The 23,633-nt window shown below is 37.4% G+C and overlaps 1 protein-coding gene across 4 annotated transcripts; it reads left to right on the top strand.

Annotated features, from left to right (window-relative positions):
• The first annotated feature begins 103 nt into the window (after positions 1 to 103).
• LOC139936022 (proton-coupled amino acid transporter 1-like) lies at positions 104 to 22,330 on the top strand. Of its 4 annotated transcripts, none has more exons than XM_071930722.1 (11): positions 104 to 523; positions 3,735 to 3,958; positions 4,943 to 5,033; positions 6,758 to 6,846; positions 8,026 to 8,121; positions 9,236 to 9,320; positions 15,430 to 15,594; positions 16,357 to 16,476; positions 18,664 to 18,830; positions 19,857 to 20,026; positions 21,731 to 22,330. In XM_071930722.1, the coding sequence occupies exons 2-11, from the start codon at positions 3,777 to 3,779 to the stop codon at positions 21,973 to 21,975; spliced, it is 1,410 nt and encodes a 469-aa protein (XP_071786823.1). In that variant the 5' UTR covers positions 104 to 523; positions 3,735 to 3,776; the 3' UTR covers positions 21,976 to 22,330. The 4 variants fall into 4 exon arrangements, with proteins under 4 accessions (XP_071786823.1, XP_071786822.1, XP_071786825.1 ...); XM_071930721.1 differs by having other exon boundaries at positions 105 to 484; XM_071930724.1 differs by lacking the exon at positions 104 to 523 and adding an exon at positions 1,288 to 1,390.
• Positions 22,331 to 23,633: the final 1,303 nt, after the last annotated feature.

Here is a 23,633-nt window from a genome sequence, read left to right on the forward strand (position 1 = left end):
GTGCATCATTCAATTTCCTCGGGTTACCCAGTGTGGGATACCAGACCAAGTAAAAAACATGACTCACGACTGTTTTATGTCTGCATCCAGCGTCATTGATGCATCTTGTATCGGTGCCTTTCATAGAGCTATATAGCTCTATGGTGCCTTTCCATCAGCTGTTGACCTCCTGATGACCTCATGTTGTGATGGTCAGTCAGCTGATTTGCTTATCGCACCGTGACCGGACCTCTCAAGACAATGACACTGAACCCAGTTTGGAATTTCGTGGAAGGTTTAAATCTGTGCACAGTTAACTGAACATGCTGGAGGTGCATGTGTATTCACAAAAGCAGCAAGCAACAACAACAGCACTACATGCAGGGCAAAGCATGGAAGACCCGAGGCTCTCTGTTGCATCCATGCTCTATATGGTGATGGTCTCACACAGCACATGAGCTTGCACTTGCAGTTTTGAGACCCTTTTCTGTTTCTACACTGTAGTGTAAGTAACAACAAATTTAAACAAGGACTTCCAACGAAGGTAGCCAATTTCATCTGTTAAAAATATTGACCACCATACCTAACTATATAAATAAGTAAAGGACTTTCGCTGTGCAGTTACAAACATAAACTGCAAAATACTCACTGTGGGGAAAATAATGTGAGCCTAATTACTTTCGGGGCCTTTTTATTTAGCTCAAAATGTTCCCGGTGAAGTTTGAAAGCAAAGTTCTGAATGTGAATTTCTGGACCACTTTCCGTATGGCGCCACCACTTTTTCACAATTTTTTTCAAAAAGGGATATCTCATTGAAGTAAATTAGATACTATATTAATTATTTCATATTAATGGAAAAGTGGTGGCGCCATACGGAAACTTTTCCGAATTTCTTTCTGAGGATGGAGCTATTGACTTGATTTCATTAAAAAATTACTATGCCATCCCTTGTATAAAACATCAACTCAAATTTAGAAAGAAGATTTTTTGTTTGATATTTGCATGGCTGATGTTTGGTATCGTGTACTTACTAGAAACATTGTGATTAAAACCTGATACTTCAACAGTTTGGTTTACAAATACAATACAAGAATTGCAGTTATAATTCATCCCTTATCAATCAATCAATCAATACTATTATTATGAATATTAATAAGTTATTAGTATTACAATGTAAGTTGAAATAAAGTATTGCATTGTCTGCCTAGCTTTATTTATTATCTATTTATCTGGTAATCGTCAACGCCTTTCAATAATTAATTTATTTCATTGTATTTATTTCATACAGCATCTGCAAGCACCAAGAATGGATGGATAAAAATATTGGATGTCAAATATGCTCAGTATTTGTTTTGCTGCTGACATACAAAGTACCTGTTGAATTTGAACTTAAAGACACTGGACACTATTGGTAATTTGTCAAAGACTAGTCTTCACAGTTGGTGTATCTCAACATATTCATAAAATAACAAACCTGTGAAAATTTGAGCTCAATCAGTTGTCGAAGTTGCAAGATATATGAACGAAAAAAACAACCTTGTTGCACCATGGTCACGCGAAGTTGTGTGCTTTCAGATGCTTGATTTTGAGACCTGAAGTTCTAGATCTGAGGTCTCGAAATCAAACTTGTGGAAAAATATTTCTTTCTTAAAAACTACGTCACTTCAGAGAGAGCTGTTTCTCACAATGTTTTATACCATCAACCTCTCCCCATTACTCGTAATCAAGAAAGGTTTTATGCTAATAATTATTTTGAGTAATTACCAATAGTGCAGGGTATACCTTTGGTAACTCTCCTCAAAACAGGCAATAGCGGATCAAACCTCATAGTTCTTGGAGTAACGTACTTTTGATAGTTACTGCAAAAATGTAATACCATAAAATCTTATGTACTTGGTAAGAATCACTGCAGCTGATCAAACTACTGGTGCAATTTGTTTTAAAGACAGTGGACACTATTGGTAATTGTCAAAGACCAGTCTTCTCACTTGGTGTTTCTAAACATACATTTATAACCTGTGAAAATTTGAGCTCAATTGATCGTCGAAGTTGTGAGATATGAATGAAACATAAAACACCCTTGTCACACGAAGTTTGTGCTTTCAGATGCTTGATTTCGAGACCTCAAATTCTAAACTTGAGGTCTCGAAATCAACTTTGTGGAAAATAACTTCTTTCTCGAAAACAACGTCACTTCAGAGGGAGCCGTTTCTCACAATGTTTTATACTATCAACCTCTCCCCATTACTCATTACCAAGTAAGGTCTTATAATAACAATTATTTTGAGTAATTACCAATAGTGTCCACTGCCTTTAAAGGGGGGTGTGGTACACATTTGGTAATTGTCAAAGACCAGTCTTCTTACTTAGTGTATCCCAACATAAGCACGAAATAACAAACCTGTGAAAATTTGAGCTAAATTGGTCATCAAAGTTGTGAGAAAATGATGAGAGAAAAAACACCCTTGTTTGATGAATTTGTGTGCTTTCAGATAGGAATAAAATACTTCTAGCTAGAAGTCTTTTATTTTTTTAGTGAGAAATCACCTCTTTCTCAAAATCTATGCTACTTCAGAGGGAGCCATTTCTCCCAATGTTTTATACTACATGTATCAACCATTTGTCAACAGCTCTCTAATGTTCTTTACCAAGTCAGTTTTTAAGTCAAAGCTGATATCCCACTACAGTAGGACAACTCGGACTTGTAACACTAATTTACAATCTTTTGCAAATTTAGTTTCTGAGCTATTTTGATTAATGATCGGTTGTACCATGTTCTTTCTTCCATGGTTAATTGTACCTGAACAAGTCATAGCCTACTGTATCAGGAGAGATTTTCAAGAAGATTCCATGTCAAAAATTCCTGTCAAACCACAATTGTTTTCAACCGATTATGAGCAAAATAGTATCTTATTAACCCAGATATGATTATGACTTTGGTCTAAATGTGTTCAAAGCTAACTGGTTCAATTTGGTATCGTTCCCAAAATTTTAGAAGCAAAAATGTTGGTTATCTGGTTTTTTTAATTCACAGGACATAAACACTGTTTTATCATACATCTTCACAACATTGTGTACACATGTTGTATGCCATAGGGTGTATGTATGCAGAGTTCTGTACAGGAAGGAAATACAATGGTCTCTGATTGACCTCACCTTGGACAGCTTTGTAAATAAATCCTTGTTGTGTCACATGTTTTTCCTTGCCTTGTCTATGGTTTATAATACACAATGGAAACATGTTATATTTGGTTTGAGGCAACACCATGTGTGTATGTTCTATCTACTTGCCAGGTAGAGTTTGTTCTTTTGACATGTTTGAGATTGAAAGTGTCTTGCTTTATATTCTACTACCTACCTCGTAGATTTTCAGAATCCGGTAGTTCAGTTCTGAAATGAACTGTCCTGCTATATAACTACATGTGCTACCTTTGCGGAAGGTAGAACTTTGGCAGGGACTACGACTTTAGCTTATAGGATCGTTATTAACTCCACTACCGCAGAGGGAGTTCTTTATGTCCTCTATCTGAAAGACGAAGCATCATGGTTACTTTTATAAGTGTCTTGCTTAAGGACACAACTGGGACTTGAACCCACACTCTGCTGATCAGAAGCACCAGAGCTTGATTCTAGTGCCCTTAACGGTAACCGCTCGACCAAGACACACCGTTGGTCTCAATGTTTGGACTAGCTTGCTATAGTCATCATCCGAATGCATTTTAACCTCATTTGTTTATTTTCTACTATGCAAACAGGTGTAACATTACCATCTAGCTGACTTTTACCTTATTTGGACCATGGCAGAACGAGAGCCACTTCTTAATGGGCAATTTAAAAACTACCCGCCCACAGAAAACTACACCAACACAAGATCTCCCTGTAATAGCAGTGATAGTGAGATTGCACAAGGGATGTCTAACACACATGACAGTTTGAAAGTGTCATCAGAACGACGACTAGCAACTGCACATTCAACTACGTGAGTCTAACTTTCATCCTCTAGACTGATTTCATGGTTTGTGTTAACTTATTTAAAGACACTGGACATCTTTGGGAATTGTCAAAGACCAGTCTTCTCATTTGGTTTATCTCAACATATGCGTAAAATAACAAACCTGTGTAAATTTGAGCTCAATTGGTTGTCGAAGTTGCGAGATAATAATGAAAGAAAAAACACACAAAGTTGTGTGCTTTCAGATGTTTGATTTCGAGACCTCAACATCTAATTCTGAGGTCTCAAAATCAAATTTGTGGAAAATTAAGTATTTTTTCTCAAAAACTATGTTACTTCAGTAGGAGCCGTAACATCTCCCCATTTACTCGTTATCAAGTAAGGTTTTATGCGAATAATTATTTTGAGTAATTACCAAGAGTGCTAATGTCTTTAAAGCTGATGAATGTGATGTATAATAACTAACATTATCATCATCAAACTTGTCAAATGTTATAGGCTACTGCCTGTTGATGCAACAACCATCCACTTCACCTGGGTTGTGTGGCTGGTGCAGGGGTGATTTTGTCTTGCTGTAAGGTCGCCGCAGTTAGTTCAGCCACGCTGAGGCCACTCCACCTGGTGGGTCCTTCAATCCAGCGGAGTTTGGGTCTTCCAACCCCGCGAGTGTGTCCGAGTGGGGTTCTGTTTTCTAAAAACTCTAATCCCTTTGCAAGCGACACAAAACAGTTCAATCTGAATCAAAACAAGTCTTACTATTTGATATAACTACTAGACCACTGAGGTGGTATGACACTGCTCTAGAATTGCAAAGTTCGTGGGTTTGAATCCCACCAGAGTAATGTGACTGTGATTTTTTTTCACAGAACTCGGGTAAGTACTACACAGTACTATCAGACATCGGTGTATATATGGGGAAAAAACAATGAATATTCTTTATCCACGATAAAAATTTAACACCTCTAGATATTACCTGTAACCCATTTTGATGTGTCTGATTTCTTGTTACAGTGATATGCAGACGTTGATGCACCTAATTAAAGGGAATATTGGAACAGGTTTGCTGGGGCTCCCATTTGCAGTACAGAACGCAGGAATACTGGTACGCATCAATTTTGTTGTGTTAACATTTTCAGTTAACATTTTGAGTTTGTTTTACTCACAAAGAGTTAATTAGATAATTATCAAAATTCCGGAAATAAATGTTGCAAAACGGAACTGAGAATTAGTTTTACAGTTCAATGTTGTTTTATTATTATTATTATTATTATTTCATTTTATCACAGCATGCAAAAGAAAGATCTCATTTTCCTTTGTGCCGGTAACTCCTCGAGTTGGGCTACGTCCCGTAGCCTTAGATCTCAAGGGTCTTTCTCAGGATCCTCGCTGTTCCCAAAAGCGCTGCCTTCTGTAACAGATCTACCCTCACATTTGTCCCTATTTCATCTAGATGTTTCCCCAGTGCTTTGGGAATGGTGCCAAGTGCTCCAACCACCACGAGGACTACTTTTACCTCTACCTGCCAAATCTTACGAAGTTCCCTGGCCAGGTCCTGGTACTTCTCGATCTTTTCCATCTCCTTCGAAGCTACCCTTATATCACCTGGCACAGCTATGTCAATGAGATGACACATCTTCTTCGTCTTATCTAATAGTACAACATCCGTATGCCTATGTGGTATAACATGATCGGTCTGAATGTTAAAGTCCCATAGGATCTTGACCTGGTCGGTCTCTACAACTTTCTCCAGAACATGGTCGTACCATTTCGCAAGCACTTTGACACCATACTTCTTACACAGATCCCAGTGAATCACCTTGGCCAGCTTGTCATGTCTTCCTTTGTACTCCGTCTGGGCAATCTTACTGCATTCGCTAACAATATGAAATACAGTCTCCTCTGCTTTATTGCACATTCTACACATAGGAGAGACGTTTGCTTTCTCTATCCTTGCCTTCATTACATTTGTCCAACATAATCAAAACAAAACAAAAGCCAGGGACATATGCCTGGAATTAAACAAGTTTACAAAAAAAACTGTAGCCCGAAGGCCTTCAATTCCAATATCCCTGGCCATACATTGTTTACAAAACAAGAGAGTTACATGTAAACTCCTTCTTGGATCTGCCCCTATCTATTTTATATTTCTGAGGTGCTTTAAAGGCACTGGACACTGTTGGTAATTACATGTAATCAAAAAGGTTTTTACCATAAAAACAAACGAGCAATGGAGAGCTGTTGATAGAACAAAACATTGTGAGAAACGGCTCCCTCTGAAGTAACATCGTTTTTGAGAAAGAGGTCATTTCTCTCTCAAATTATGAAAGGGACTTAATGCCTAAAGCCGTTTATTAGGCATCTGAAAGCATACTCTTGTGCAACAAGGGTGTTATTTCTTTGATTATTCTTTAGCAACTTTATTGAGTCGAATTGTTCGCACAATTGTGTTCTTTTATACACTCAATACATACGTATATATTTTGTTTAAACATATTTGATGTTGGCATGTGCTATTCAGTTTTTAACTGAAAGACATGTTTTAATAAACCATTTTTGAATTAAATTGAATTAAATTGAATTGAATAGTATACACAAAGTGAGAACACTGGGCTTTGACAACTACCAAAGCGTGTCCAGTGCCTTTAAAAACAAGAGAGGGATACGTAGATTCCTTAGACCTGCTCCTAGTTACTATATCTGTAGATCTTTAACCAAATTCCTTCCCAGTCCCCTTTCACAAAACCCATCCCTCCAGCCCCAGCCAGCCCCAGCCAGCCAGCAACCATCTGACAGCTCCAACTGATCGAGTGTCTTTTTTCTCCACAGCTTGGACCACTTGGACTGGCCATCATGGGAGTCATTGCAGTAAACTGTATGCACATTATGGTGCAAGTCTGTCATGATCTTTGTGAAAGGTACAATCTTGCTTTTGAGACATTGCTATGTAACATATCAAATACAAGTTTACAACTTGAGTTGGACTAATTATAGAAGTACTGTGGTTTGTTATAAATTGTCCCCCATCAATTATTTCTTCTCAACCAAAAACATGAGGATACATGCTTTTAACGGGTCCATGTGCTTTAGAGTTTAACTGGTCAGAATTTCATAGAGCTGCTTAAGCACAAAAGTAGCTTAGCATCATAAAATTGTGCTTATCAGAATAAGGTTACGAAATATTCATAGATCATAGTATAGAAGTGGTCATATTGCAAGCGTTGTGGTACCTGTTTTTGTGTAAGAACGCTATATAAATGCTTGATTATTAATAAATGCTTGATTATTATTATTATTATTATTATTATTATTATTATTATTATTATTATTATTATTATTATTATTATTATCATTATCATTATCGTTATCCTTATCGTTATCGTTAGCGTTATCGTTATTGTTATCGTTATCGTTATCGTTATCGTTGTCGTTGTCGTTGTCGTCGTCGTCGTCGTCGTCGTCGTCGTCGTCGTCGTCGTCGTCATTATTATCGTCATTATTATCGTCATTATTATCGTTATTATTATCGTCATTATTATCGACATTATTATCGTTATTGTTATTATCGTTATTATCGTTATTATCGTTATTATCGTTATTATCGTTATTATCGTTATTATCGTTATTATCGTTATTATCGTTATTATCGTTATTATCGTTATTATCGTTATTATCGTTATTATCGTTATTATCGTTATTATCGTTATTATCGTTATTATCGTTATTATCGTTATTATCGTTATTATAGTTATTATTGTTATTATTATTATTATTATTATGTAGCAAATAACGGATGATATCGTCTTTGCACGATATTTCAACATTTTCAAAACTAACATTGATAGTGACAATGTTGTCCTCAATATTGTATCGTGACGATATTATCGTGATATCGCCCAGGCTTAGTTACCAGCTTAACTACTATGTCACATGTACAATTTGTGACTGATATTCTGCTCATTCCTGCTTAGCAGACAATTGTCATGTTAAGCAATATTCTCTGCTAAAGCAGCTCTATGAATTGGGCCCAGGTTTTTAGACCCTATCTTAGGAACTCTACTTGCTGAACTAATTTTTTTACTCTTTTCTTACTTCAGAACCAACAGTGTGACTTTAGATTATGGAGAGGTCGCTGAGCAGTCCCTTAAACATGGTCCTGTAGCTTGGTTACAGAGACGATCCTCCATTGGAAGGTAGTTAACTTGATTTGTAAATTCTTCTTCTCATGTCCATGCTGCTCAAATGCTATCCTTCCAGTAGTTAACACACTGAAGGGCAATGTGGGAAGCCTTAGTCAGGGGCCAATTTCATAGAGCTGCAAATATTTGCTTAAAGTCTCTGGACACTATTGGTAATTGTCAAAGACCAGTCTTCTCACTTGGTGTACCTCAACGTAAAATGACAAACCTGTGAAAAACTGAGCTCAATTGATCGACGAAGTTTAGTGATACATTATAATGAATGACAAAAACACCCAAACGCAGTTGTGTGCTTTTAGATGGTTGATTTCGAGACCTCAAATTCTAAATCTGAGGTCTCAAAATCAAATTCAATTACTTCTTTCCCGAAAACTACGTCACTTCAGAGGGAGCTGTTTCTCACAATGTTTTATACTATCAACCTCTCCCCATAACTCGTAATCAAGAAAGGTTTTATGATAATAACTATTTTGAGTAATTACCAATAGTGTCCACTGCCTTTAAGCACGAAAATAGCTTGCTTGTGTTACACATGTTACTGAACAAAATTGCATGCTATATACATTGCTTGTGACTGGTATTTAGCTGTTGTTTACTTAGCATAACGAGTGGAGTCTTGGCCAGTAATCTGATTTTACTAACCAATGATGTTTTTGCTTTTATAAGCACAATTTTGTGTTTAAGCAGTTCCAAGAATTGGGCCCAGATCATCAGTAGTAGTTGATGCTGGGAACTAGGGGGCAGGTGAAGAGATGATCCATGGTCTGCTGCTCTCCGCGTTCACAGGTGTCGGGACCTGCAGTGTATCCCCACTTCACCAGCTTCAGACTCCAGTTACGAGTCCACCAGTTAAGAGTCCTCCGAGTGGTCCATCCAGTATGAGCGCCAGCAGGGAGACTTTCTGTTGATGGAATCTTGAAGTCTGATATGTTTTGTGGGACATCAACAAGGCGTTCTTGCTTTTTCAATTATACATATGATACTTTATTGACTTCGATTTTAAATTTATATTTTTTGTATACACACAAGTTGTGTAATAATCTTAAAACTAAAAACTTAAACTGAAAACTTATATTAAAAAACAGAGTTTGCCTGTGATTCTTTTCAGATACATTGTTAATGGGTTTCTAGTCTTCTCCCAGCTTGGTTTATGCTGTGTGTATTTCCTTTTCATGGCTGACAACATAAGACAGGTAAGGTAAAATTTTATTAAGATTTGACAAATAAAACGGTTGACATGAAATTGCAGGGCTGCAATACTACGAAAACTCATGTTGTCAAGGTTCAAAATTAACACTGGACCACAGGGCCAAGTCCAGTGGTTTTAGCGTTGGACCAGTAAGCGTACGACCAAAAAAGTCCGTTGGACAAGTGTTTTTTAATTTAAATAGAAACACCTTATCACATTTTTAGTACAAATATCTATTAAATGCCCAAAAGAAAAATGACATAAAGCTTCTCCTAGTGCTTGTTTCCAAATCACCATCATCTGTAACTGTGTAGAAAGTGTTATCTTCTCCTAGTGCTTGTTTCCAAATCACCATCAACTGTAACTGTGTAGAAAGTGTTATCTTCTCCTAGTGCTTGTTTCCAAATCACCATCAACTGTAACTGTGTAGAAAGTGTTATCTTCTCCTAGTGCTTGTTTCCAAATCATCATCAACTGTAACTGTGTAGAAAGTGTTATCTTCTCCTAGTGCTTGTTTCCAAATCACCATCAACTGTAACTGTGTAGAAAGTGTTATCTTCTCCTAGTGCTTGTTTCCAAATCACCATCAACTGTAACTGTGTAGAAAGTGTTATCTTCTCCTAGTGCTTGTTTCCAAATCATCATCAACTGTAACTGTGTAGAAAGTGTTATCTTCTCCTAGTGCTTGTTTCCAAATCACCATCAACTGTAACTGTGTAGAAAGTGTTATCTTCTCCTAGTGCTTGTTTCCAAATCATCATCAACTGTAACTGTGTAGAAAGTGTTATCTTCTCCTAGTGCTTGTTTCCAAATCACCATCAACTGTAACTGTGTAGAAAGTGTTATCTTCTCCTAGTGCTTGTTTCCAAATCATCATCAACTGTAACTGTGTAGAAAGTGTTATCTTCTCCTAGTGCTTGTTTCCAAATCACCATCAACTGTAACTGTGTAGAAAGTGTTATCTTCTCCTAGTGCTTGTTTCCAAATCACCATCAACTGTAACTGTGTAGAAAGTGTTATCTTCTCCTAGTGCTTGTTTCCAAATCACCATCAACTGTAACTGTGTAGAAAGTGTTATCTTCTCCTAGTGCTTGTTTCCAAATCACCATCAACTGTAACTGTGTAGAAAGTGTTATCTTCTCCTAGTGCTTGTTTCCAAATCACCATCAACTGTAACTGTGTAGAAAGTGTTATCTTCTCCTAGTGCTTGTTTCCAAATCACCATCAACTGTAACTGTGTAGAAAGTGTTATCTTCTCCTAGTGCTCGTTTCCAAATCACCATCAACTGTAACTGTGTAGAAAGTGTTATCTTCTCCTAGTGCTTGTTTCCAAATCATCATCAACTGTAACTGTGTAGAAAGTGTTATCTTCTCCTAGTGCTTGTTTCCAAATCACCATCAACTGTAACTGTGTAGAAAGTGTTATCTTCTCCTAGTGCTTGTTTCCAAATCATCATCAACTGTAACTGTGTAGAAAGTGTTATCTTCTCCTAGTGCTTGTTTCCAAATCACCATCAACTGTAACTGTGTAGAAAGTGTTATCTTCTCCTAGTGCTTGTTTCCAAATCATCATCAACTGTAACTGTGTAGAAAGTGTTATCTTCTCCTAGTGCTTGTTTCCAAATCACCATCAACTGTAACTGTGTAGAAAGTGTTATCTTCTCCTAGTGCTTGTTTCCAAATCACCATCAACTGTAACTGTGTAGAAAGTGTTATCTTCTCCTAGTGCTTGTTTCCAAATCACCATCAACTGTAACTGTGTAGAAAGTGTTATCTTCTCCTAGTGCTTGTTTCCAAATCATCATCAACTGTAACTGTGTAGAAAGTGTTATCTTCTCCTAGTGCTTGTTTCCAAATCACCATCAACTGTAACTGTGTAGAAAGTGTTATCTTCTCCTAGTGCTTGTTTCCAAATCATCATCAACTGTAACTGTGTAGAAAGTGTTATCTTCTCCTAGTGCTTGTTTCCAAATCATCATCAACTGTAACTGTGTAGAAAGTGTTATCTTCTCCTAGTGCTTGTTTCCAAATCACCATCAACTGTAACTGTGTAGAAAGTGTTATCTTCTCCTAGTGCTTGTTTCCAAATCATCATCAACTGTAACTGTGTAGAAAGTGTTATCTTCTCCTAGTGCTTGTTTCCAAATCACCATCAACTGTAACTGTGTAGAAAGTGTTATCTTCTCCTAGTGCTTGTTTCCAAATCACCATCAACTGTAACTGTGTAGAAAGTGTTATCTTCTCCTAGTGCTTGTTTCCAAATCATCATCAACTGTAACTGTGTAGAAAGTGTTATCTTCTCCTAGTGCTTGTTTCCAAATCACCATCAACTGTAACTGTGTAGAAAGTGTTATCTTCTCCTAGTGCTTGTTTCCAAATCACCATCAACTGTAACTGTGTAGAAAGTGTTATCTTCTCCTAGTGCTTGTTTCCAAATCATCATCAACTGTAACTGTGTAGAAAGTGTTATCTTCTCCTAGTGCTTGTTTCCAAATCACCATCAACTGTAACTGTGTAGAAAGTGTTATCTTCTCCTAGTGCTTGTTTCCAAATCACCATCAACTGTAACTGTGTAGAAAGTGTTATCTTCTCCTAGTGCTTGTTTCCAAATCATCATCAACTGTAACTGTGTAGAAAGTGTTATCTTCTCCTAGTGCTTGTTTCCAAATCACCATCAACTGTAACTGTGTAGAAAGTGTTATCTTCTCCTAGTGCTTGTTTCCAAATCATCATCAACTGTAACTGTGTAGAAAGTGTTATCTTCTCCTAGTGCTTGTTTCCAAATCATCATCAACTGTAACTGTGTAGAAAGTGTTATCTTCTCCTAGTGCTTGTTTCCAAATCACCATCAACTGTAACTGTGTAGAAAGTGTTATCTTCTCCTAGTGCTTGTTTCCAAATCATCATCAACTGTAACTGTGTAGAAAGTGTTATCTTCTCCTAGTGCTTGTTTCCAAATCACCATCAACTGTAACTGTGTAGAAAGTGTTATCTTCTCCTAGTGCTTGTTTCCAAATCACCATCAACTGTAACTGTGTAGAAAGTGTTATCTTCTCCTAGTGCTTGTTTCCAAATCATCATCAACTGTAACTGTGTAGAAAGTGTTATCTTCTCCTAGTGCTTGTTTCCAAATCACCATCAACTGTAACTGTGTAGAAAGTGTTATCTTCTCCTAGTGCTTGTTTCCAAATCACCATCAACTGTAACTGTGTAGAAAGTGTTATCTTCTCCTAGTGCTTGTTTCCAAATCACCATCAACTGTAACTGTGTAGAAAGTGTTATCTTCTCCTAGTGCTTGTTTCCAAATCATCATCAACTGTAACTGTGTAGAAAGTGTTATCTTCTCCTAGTGCTTGTTTCCAAATCACCATCAACTGTAACTGTGTAGAAAGTGTTATCTTCTCCTAGTGCTTGTTTCCAAATCACCATCAACTGTAACTGTGTAGAAAGTGTTATCTTCTCCTAGTGCTTGTTTCCAAATCATCATCAACTGTAACTGTGTAGAAAGTGTTATCTTCTCCTAGTGCTTGTTTCCAAATCACCATCAACTGTAACTGTGTAGAAAGTGTTATCTTCTCCTAGTGCTTGTTTCCAAATCATCATCAACTGTAACTGTGTAGAAAGTGTTATCTTCTCCTAGTGCTTGTTTCCAAATCACCATCAACTGTAACTGTGTAGAAAGTGTTATCTTCTCCTAGTGCTTGTTTCCAAATCACCATCAACTGTAACTGTGTAGAAAGTGTTATCTTCTCCTAGTGCTTGTTTCCAAATCATCATCAACTGTAACTGTGTAGAAAGTGTTATCTTCTCCTAGTGCTTGTTTCCAAATCACCATCAACTGTAACTGTGTAGAAAGTGTTATCTTCTCCTAGTGCTTGTTTCCAAATCATCATCAACTGTAACTGTGTAGAAAGTGTTATCTTCTCCTAGTGCTTGTTTCCAAATCACCATCAACTGTAACTGTTTAGAAAGTGTTATCTTCTCCTAGTGCTTGTTTCCAAATCACCATCAACTGTAACTGTGTAGAAAGTGTTATCTTCTCCTAGTGCTTGTTTCCAAATCACCATCAACTGTAACTGTGTAGAAAGTGTTTTTCGCATTTTGATTTTAGTCTTGTAACAAATTCTCTGGTCCAGTAAAAGTGTTGAGCTACAAGCCCTTCAGTCCTGTGGATTTTTCTCAAATTGGAGCCCGAAATATGAGCCCTGGTTGTTAATACTGCTCATTTTGTGTCACTTAAAAGCAGTGGACACTATCGGTAAACAGTATTGTCCAAGGCCCACACTTCGTGTATCACAACTTGTATATAAAATAACAAACCTGTGAAAATTTAGGCTCAATCGGTCATCGGAGTCGGGAGAAAATAACAGGAAAACCCACCCTTGTTTCCGCACGTTTTGCCATGTCATGACATGTGTTTAAAATATATCCGTAATTCTTGATATCGAGAATTGATATTGTTTTAATGTTTTCTCAAAAAGTAAAGCATTTCATGGAATAATATTTCATGAGAAGTCTTTCACCATTACCTTCTGTAAACCCTGTAAGTTATTTGTAAATCTGTGAACTTTTATTTTGTTTCTGTTCCGAAAGTGTCCAATGGCTTTAAACCCTTTTCACACTATACCTCTTATCCCCACTCCTATACTGGAGTTTTTACCCCTTGGTTACCCCGGCGCACTTTCACACTGTCTCCAACTAGCTTCCTATTCACAGGGTGTCCGGTTGCACATTTCAAGGATACCCCTTGGGTTTACTGCTTACCTCTACTCCAGAGAAGGGGGTGGATATATCCTGGGGTATACACCTCTCTTAATAATTATACATGAGGTACGTCACAACCTTTGGGTTTTACTGCTTACTCCTACTCCAGAGAAGGGGGTGGATATATCCTGGGGTATACACCTCTCTTAATAATTATACATGAGGTACGTCACAACCCTTGGATTTTACTGCTTACTCCTACTCCAGAGAAGGGGGTGGATATATCCTGGGGTATACGCCTCTCTTAATAATTATACATGAGGTACGTCACAACCCTTGGGTTTTACTGCTTACCTCTACTCCAGAGAAGGGGGTGGATATATCCTGGGGTATACGCCTCTCTTAATAATTATACATGAGGTACGTCACAACCCCTGGGTTTTACTGCTTACTCCTACTCCAGAGAAGGGGGTGGATATATCCTCGGGTATACACCTCTCTTAATAATTATACATGAGGTACGTCACAACCCTTGGGTTTACTGCTTACTCCTACTCCAGAGAAGGGGGTGGATATATCCTGGGGTATACGCCTCTTTTAATAATTATACATGAGGTACGTCACAACCCTTGGATTTTACTGCTTACTCCTACTCCAGAGAAGGGGGTGGATATATCCTGGGGTATACGCCTCAATAATTATACATGAGGTACGTCACAACCCTTGGGTTTTACTGCTTACCTCTACTCCAGAGAAGGGGGTGGATATATCCTGGGGTATACGCCTCTCTTAATAATTATACATGAGGTACGTCACAACCCCTGGGTTTTACTGCTTACTCCTACTCCAGAGAAGGGGGTGGATATATCCTCGGGTATACACCTCTCTTAATAATTATACATGAGGTACGTCACAACCCTTGGGTTTACTGCTTACTCCTACTCCAGAGAAGGGGGTGGATATATCCTGGGGTATACGCCTCTCTTAATAATTATACATGAGGTACGTCACAATGCTAACCCAAAACGAGGCTATGGGCGCAGCCACTGCAAGTGGTGGCGGAAGTGCGCCTATAGCCTCATTTTGGGTAAGAATTATGACATCATGCATAAATATTAAGAGAGGCGTACTCCCATTTTTGCCAGGGTAGATCAGGATGTTCTTATTTCATTATTATCTCGCAACTTCGACGAATGATTAAGTTCAAATTTTCACATGTAGTTATTTTATGCATATGTTGAGATACACAAACTGTGAAGGCTAGTCTTTGACAATTACCAAGTGTCCAGTGTCTTGCAGGCCAGCCTTGAAGTTATCAACATTACCGGCGTTCCCTAAGTTGCTTAGGAACCTAGTGACACAGTTCATGGCCAATAAAAAAAAATTGTAAATTTTCTCTTTGATTCTAGATATATTCCAATTATTATGCGAGTGTTCCATCTATGCAAATCTTTCTGTTGATGTTACTGCCTTTGGTTCTCATCTACTGCTACATCAGGAACCTGGATGATTTAGCTCCCTTCTCTGCCCTTGGCAATATTCTCATTCTATCAGGAATAGCCATTATACTTGGGGTATGTATTTAGTTTCTTATCTTCAAATATTGTGTTTTTATCATTTTAAGTTATACCTTAAGCCGAGTTCATGCTTCCTGCGAATGTGAATGTGATATGAATTTTGACCTCACAAATTTGCAACAAATAATTTGTAGCGCATTCGCATTAGGGGGAAGTATGAACCGGGCTTAACTTTTTGTAATAAAATTAAGATGAACATATCTGTTCTTTAGAGATCTGTCTTGCTATATATTTTACTACCGCGGAGTAGATTTGATGGATTGTTTGGGAGACTTCTTAGTTCTGAAAAGAACTGTCCTGCTTTTAAACTACTACCTGGGCAGAAGGTATATGTAAAATTGGCTGGGACTACTTCTTTAGCTTATAGGATCGTTATTAACTGCACTACCGCGGAGTCAGTTCTTAAATTGGTCTAAACTTTTCGACTAGCTTGCTCTAGTCATCATCATGAGACTGTAGTAGTAGTCCCAGCCAATTTCTTATACCTTCCGAAAAGGTAGTAGTTAAAAAGCAGGACAGTTCTTTGCAGAATTGATAAGTCTCCGAAACAATCCGACAAATCTATTTCACGGTAGTAGAATATAGAAAGACAGTTCTCTAAAGAACAAACTCTACCTGGCAAGTACATGTAGACACACAAATGGTTTTACCGCAAACAAATATATGTTGATACCTCACCATGCAATGCCTCAAATCACATATAGCATATCTATTGTTAGACTTGACTGCAAATAAAAGTAATGTAATTTGTTTTTACAGTATCTAGCCTCCCACATAGGAGACCAAGTAGACCCAACAACATTACCTCTAGCTACCAGCCTAGATGGATTCTTCTTCTTCTTTGGTGCAGCCATTTACTCTTATGAAGGCATTGGTGTTGTAAGTACATTGGGTCGTATGAATAAAAAGTAGTACTTACTTTTACTTGAAAATTTGAAGTATTTACTACCATCCATATGAATAAAAGGAAGTAAAAACTGTTACTTAAAAGTATTTACTAAAATGCTAAAAGTATCTACTTTTACCAAAAAGTAAATTCTTTTAATTTTAGCACTTACTTACTTCCATATGAATAAAACGGAGAATATAGTACAAAATGCAAGTAAATACTAGTGATTTTTCAAGGTAGCTCCAGAGCTACCTTGGGCACAGAAGTAAAAGGCTCGTCCGAAGAAATGACAGTGTTTATGAATGTTCCTCACAGGATAAATGTTTTAGTCCAAAGGAAAGACATCACTGAAATATTAAATAGACACATACACAGTGTTTCACAAGAGAAACAATACACACAAACTCAAACTGCTTTTAATCAAACTTGTTTATATATGCTGAGGATAAAATAAAACCGTTTGTAAAAAAACCGTTTTGTATCAAAAAAGATATAAAGAATTTTGTCAACTCAGAAATGAATGCCTCGATCATCAAGGCTTATTGTTCATAAAATCAGAAGAAGTAATTTTTTAAACAATTAAATGCATTTCAATATAATGTTGTTCGTGTTATTATTAAAACTTGTAAGTTTAATTTAAATAGCTATGCTCATATCCAGCTCTCATCTTCTCTATACAGCGCTGTCATGCACTCCAAGTTTGAAAAGCTTAACAAAAACGTTTTTATTCTGTGTGTCCAGATGAGTCGTCTTCATCAAAATGTTGTCAGAATAAAAACCTCATGGCTGACTTGAAGATTTCTATGTTTCTATTAAATCAAATGCTGCTTTGGCTGTGTGTGTGAGCGCGTACGTAGACGTGAATGGGCGTTGTAATACAAAGGAAACCTTTTGTTAAGAGCCATTCAGCCATGGTATATCAGAAGTATTTACTCCAAAGCATTAAGTGAATACTTTGCAGTAAAAGAATAGGTTTATTCATACGGAATTCAGAAGATGCTTTTACTGAATGCTTCTACTTGGAAGTTTATGCTTTTACTTTTTGCTAGTACTTGTCAGTAAATACTACTTTTTATTCATATGACCCAATGAACTACATGTGTATTAACCTGAAAAGAAGAAAACAATCAGGAACAAAATTGCTTCCGACTGACACTTGCGACGGAAAATATTTATGAAATAGGGAAACCTCCTTTAAAGTGCTAGATAGATCGGTTCATTAAATGTCGGTGTGGCAGTGGGATTCGGTGAGGTGTTGTGGCCGAGCAGTTAAAAGAGCACCGAGTTCAAACTCTGGTGTTTCTGTTCAGCAGAGTGTGGGTTCGAATCCCCAGCCGTGACACTTGTGTCTTTAAGCAAGACACTTAACCATTGCTTCGTCCTTCGGATGGGACGTTAAGCCGTTTGGTCCCATGTGTTATGTATACGCATGTAAAAGAACCCAGTGCACTTATTGAAAAGAGAAGGGGGTTTGCCCCGGTGTTCCTGGCTGTGGTTGATGTATGCGCTGTAGCACCTTGTAAACCCTTATAAGGTGCTACATACATTTGTAATTGGGTCTCATAATTCATAACTTCAATAACCCTTCTTTCTGTATAATGTATATACTCAGCGCCTTGAGTACCTTGTTTGTTAGGTACGTGCGCTATATAAGACTAAATAAAGTGAAGTTTAAAGGAACACGTTGCCTTGGATCGGACGAGTTGGTCTATTAAAAGCGTTTGAAACCGTTTGTTATGAAATGCATATGGTTAGAAAGATGTTTTAAAAGTAGAATATAATGACCAACACAAGTATCACTCAAAATTGCACTGTTTTCCTTTTACGTCGCGAACTATCACGGTCGGCCATTACCATAAATGGCTGACCGTGTTAGTCGACAGGGTAAAAAGAAAACCACGCAATTTCGAGGCATATTTGTGTAGATCATTGTATTCTCTACAATATCTTTCTAACCATATACATTTTACAACAAACGGTTACAGAACGCTTTTCAAACACCAACTCGACCGATCCAAGGCAACGTGTTCCTTTAAAGGTGCAGGGCCCGCTCAAAGGCACCTGAGGCAATTTTCCCCATAGATTTTGTGCATGGTTTTTAGATATGCTGATCTAACCATTAATGGGCCAATTCAATATATCTCCTGTGAATACTAATGACTGCCACATGATCCTAGGTATTACCATTAGAGAACAAGATGAAGAATCCACAGAACTTTACCCGAGTGCTTCTTGGTGGGATGTTGATCGTTGTTATACTCTATATCTCCATGGGCACTCTGGGATACCTTTGTTTTGGAGACGACACCCAGGACACCATTACTCTGAATTTACCCAATACTAGGTAAGTACATTGTTGCAGATACACACACATATGTGTGGGTTCATTTGGCCTACATTACCCCCTGAGGTCATTTTTCAATAGGGACTATCCTCACTAGTTGGTTCTTTGTTCTCACTAGTCATTTATGTACAAAACCAATAGAGATTGCTTCAATACAGGAACAACAGAAACTACAATAGGTGTCCTCTATTGTAATGGTCAAACACGACTGTGTATGTTTGTCTGTTGTAAGACAGTATACAATTGTTGCTCGCTGCGACAGGATCCATGGTGTTTTGTATACCCGAGGGGGCAAATGGCACCCGAGGCGATGCCGATGGTGCCATTTACCCTTGAGGGTGTACAAAACCCATGGACCCCAATCACGGCGTGCAAAAATTGTTTTTTATACCATTGTGACATATTCCTCTTCTAAGGAGGCGTTCTGTTATTACAATGGACTAGGCATATAGTTTAATAAACAGAGGAACAGTTGTTCGAATAAGAAACAATACCTCACTGTTCTCTCGAACCCAAGCCTGTTTCTAACTGCTCAAACCGCTGGAAATCAACCAACGTTGGGGACTATGTTAATACTCATGTTGCCTGGTCTAACGCATATAGACTTATACCCTGCAGTTTACAGCGCTGAGTTGTTCCCAACAGACAGTGCCCATGTTAGGTTACTCTGGCTGTGCAGAAGTCTTCCGTCAATCCACCGTGCATCCCCATTGGATTTAATTTTGTCATTCTACAGAAAAGTTGCGGTACTTTAACCCCCCCAAAAATGGGAACACAGTTCTGGCTTGGTATTTGACTTTTACAGGCAGTGTGTGTCTTATTGTCTTCTAAGTTGTTTATTGATGTTTAGAATCTTTATGTTTCTCTTCAACTTGTATTTCTTGTGTTAATTTGTTCATACTTATTATTTTGTGCTTTTATATATTTTTTGTTTATTTGCGTTGTTTTGATAAAATAAATAATAATAGTAATAATGAAGTGTCGAAATATTGATCTGTAAGTTTGTTTGTCCTTGTTGCTTTGCAGTCTGTACTTGGCAGTGAGAGTCATGATTGTGGCGGCTGTTTTTGTTTCATATGGAGTTCAGTTTTATGTTCCCATGACCATACTGTGGCCGTTTATAATGGATAGAATTTCAGAACGATATCATTTTATTGGAGAGATGATCCTCAGAACCATCTTGGTAACACTAGCAAGTAAGTAATCGTACATGTATTATACAGTATTGATTTCCTCTTTGTGCGGGAACTGAAGAGGGTGATGCTATTTATTTGTCAGAGCCAACGTGTCCACTATATTTTCTTTGCACATGCTGAGTTACCCTCACACATTCGGGTAGTAGCACCATGGACATATTTAAATACAGATTGAAATTTCATTTGTTTCAAACAGCTTTTCATTAGTTGTTTCTTTCCATTGTTCCCTCTTCTCATCTGTTGCTTTTTTGTTCTTCTTTGTTATGCTCTTTGAGCACCTTATTAGGTGGATATTGTGCAAAATAAATATTCCTTATTATTATTATTATTATATCTAGCTGTTGAAGTCACCAACAAGATGCTTATGTGATCACAAAGTTTTTTCTTTCCACAAAATGTTTTGTGATCACATTTTTTTTAATTTTTTTTTATACAAAAAGTTTGTGATTGGTACTTCATAAATCATACAAAGTGTCATTAGTCTTTGACCAGCACTGATATATTATGCATGACTGTTTATTAACTGTTGTATGAAATGTTTTGCTTTCATTGCATTTTACTGTTGTATCTACTGTCTTTATGTCACTGCATTTTTTACTGTTGTTTCTACTGTCTTTATGTCACTGCATTTTTTACTGTTGTTTCTACTGTTATTATGTCACTGCATTTTTTACTGATGTATCTACTGTCTTTATGTCACTGCATTTTTTACTGTTGTTTCTACTGTCTTTATGTCACTGCATTTTTTACTGTTGTTTCTACTGTCTTTATGTCACTGCATTTTTTACTGATGTTTCTACTGTCTTTATGTCACTGCATTTTTTACTGTTGTTTCTACTGTCTTTATGTCACTGCATTTTTTACTGTTGTTTCTACTGTCTTTATGTCACTGCATTTTTTACTGATGTATCTACTGTCTTTATGTCACTGCATTTTTTACTGTTGTTTCTACTGTCTTTATGTCACTGCATTTTTTACTGATGTATCTACTGTCTTTATGTCACTGCATTTTTTACTGTTGTTTCTACTGTCTTTATGTCACTGCATTTTTTACTGTTGTATCTACTGTCTTTATGTCACTGCATTTTTTACTGATGTATCTACTGTCTTTATGTCACTGCATTTTTTACTGATGTATCTACTGTCTTTATGTCACTGCATTTTTTACTGTTGTTTCTACTGTCTTTATGTCACTGCATTTTTTACTGATGTATCTACTGTCTTTATGTCACTGCATTTTTTACTGATGTATCTACTGTCTTTATGTCACTGCATTTTTTACTGTTGTTTCTACTGTCTTTATGTCACTGCATTTTTTACTGATGTATCTACTGTCTTTATGTCACTGCATTTTTTACTGTTGTTTCTACTGTCTTTATGTCACTGCATTTTTTACTGTTGTATCTACTGTCTTTATGTCACTGCATTTTTTACTGTTGTATCTACTGTCTTTATGGTTTGGTTTTTTTTCTAAATGTTTTCTTTTACCAGTTGTTAGCTTTTCAATCAATGTCTAATTATTTGGGTATGCACTTGTGGGCATAATATAAATAAATAGGCCTAATTTATTACTATAATTATTATTAATACTATTTTAAATACTCACTATAAGTTGTTAATAATTTGGAAAGTGAATTACCATATCTTTAGTTTGTTTACATCATTACTCTTTTCTAACTAATTTTCTGTACATTTCTCCATCAGTGGTCCTGGCTATGGTAGTCCCTCATCTAGCCCTCTTCATTGCATTTATTGGTGCCTTCAGTTCCTCCGCCCTGGCTCTCATCTTCCCACCGCTTCTTCAAGAAATCTCGTCTTACTCCAAGGGCTACTCCAGCCTTAGCAGGATACTGCAAGTCATCCGTAATGTTTTCTTCATAGTATTTGGCTTTGTTGGGTTTGCATTTGGCACCTACGTTGCCCTAAAAGGAATCATTGAGGACTTTTGAGATAGCCTCGACTGATTGACGTACAAGGAACTTGTGGAGAGTTTGCGAAAGACAATCGTCACAAACATTTGTGGCATTTTGTTTGCTCAAGTCAGAAAACGATCATACATCTTGTTGTTAAATGCCACATTTTGCCTGCCAGGCCTGTATGCCTTGTTTTTGAATGGGCAAGGGCACTAAGGCATTTTCTCCTTGGTAAAGGGCACCCTATGAGGAAATTGTAAATTTGTACTGGATTCATGGTCAACAAGGGGCATGGAGGCAATCGCCTTCGTTGCATCCATGAAGTGTCAGGCCTGACCTGGTGTTTTTCATCTCCCCCCCCCCTACAAAAATAAAAAAATTAAAGATCAAACTGTAAAAGAAATGAGATAAAATAACCATATAAACGCCCCAAATTGCAGAGTTGTAGGGCTTTTAAAACCAATGAATTGGGCTTTATGCTCGCACGTTTTCAAGCTCGCAAGCTTTTGCGATTTGCGCTCAGAAGAAAATCCTCAACAGTCTATCACATCCCTAAAAACATATACCTCAGGATACAGCAAATAAACTGTATCTGCTAGTTTAATAGTGTTGACAGCCAATCTTATGAAATTCTTGCATCTTATAATATTGATCTAAATCATTGAAGCAGGTGTCTGTTCATTGGTATACAAGGTTTTCATCATTTCATGCGTTTAGGAAAGCTACTGAATCCAAAATTGGAGATTGATTTTTTTTACATTACTTTTGATAAACAGTTTGTATTTCTAGAACTGAACCAAAGTTATTTTTGATTTATTAAACAATAAAATGTGACTACACCTGTGTAAGACATGTGGTAAAAAAAGTGGCCTGTATGTCATTCATAATGTATGTAAAGTGTGCAAAATGCCCATTAATTCATTCAGAAATCCTGGACAAAACTTTGTACAACCGCTCAGATAATAACAGGACTAACTCTGCCCCCCTGCAAAAATGTGTAACCTCAATGCACTCGCCAAATCCTCAGAGAATGGGTGACTTTTGGGACGCTACATGTAGCTGGCAGCAGACTTACCAGGTAAATCCACTGTTCTCGGTTATGTGTGCTTGCTCAGTACTATGGAAACAGTGGAAATTGGCCGTTCAGTTGCCACCTGGCGTTCTAAAGACTCTCATTTACCCTTTAGTACAGTGGTAGTGGTAGACTGGGCCCCTGTCTTTTTATCTGCAAGGATAAAGACAGGTACTTTCTATTCAGGTTTCAGATCCAGTGATTTTATTGGAAACATGAAAGCATTAGATACACATGCTTTGATTTGTCGGGGTGATTTGGGTTACTTTCGGTCGTCTGCATGGTGTGTCCATGTGTATTATGTGTACATGTACATGCATGTGGATGTACTTGCATGTAGTGTTGGTGTAGAATTGGACTATGTTTTTCTATGTGAAATGAATGTAGGTGAAAGGTGAAGATACATGGGGTTATGGAGGCCACTCTCTGACGTCAGTTGTTCAGGCTATGGTAGTGGGAACCTTAAAAGAATTGTGATTGAAACGGTACTTAAGAAAATAATTGTCAGGAGGGTTGGAATTTTATAAACCCAATCTTTCCCACGTCCAATCGATGGCACTTAAATCATACTGGCGGAAGATATTACGCTTGTTGGTTCACACTTGCCGCTAGGACTATCTTT

The sequence above is a fragment of the Asterias amurensis genome, chromosome 4 (assembly GCF_032118995.1).
Source record: "Asterias amurensis chromosome 4, ASM3211899v1".
NCBI classification, from domain to species: domain Eukaryota; kingdom Metazoa; phylum Echinodermata; class Asteroidea; order Forcipulatida; family Asteriidae; genus Asterias; species Asterias amurensis.

What these genes read in the sequence shown, in the direction of transcription:
- LOC139936022 (XM_071930722.1), top strand. Translation starts at nt 3,777, where the DNA reads ATGGCAGAACGAGAGCCACTTCTTAATGGGCAATTTAAAAACTACCCG. An exon ending in CTGAATTTACCCAATACTAG is followed by an intron (nt 18,831 to 19,856) that starts GTAAGTACATTG and finishes GTTGCTTTGCAG; the next exon opens with TCTGTACTTGGCAGTGAGAG. An exon ending in CATCTTGGTAACACTAGCAA is followed by an intron (nt 20,027 to 21,730) that starts GTAAGTAATCGT and finishes TTTCTCCATCAG; the next exon opens with TGGTCCTGGCTATGGTAGTC.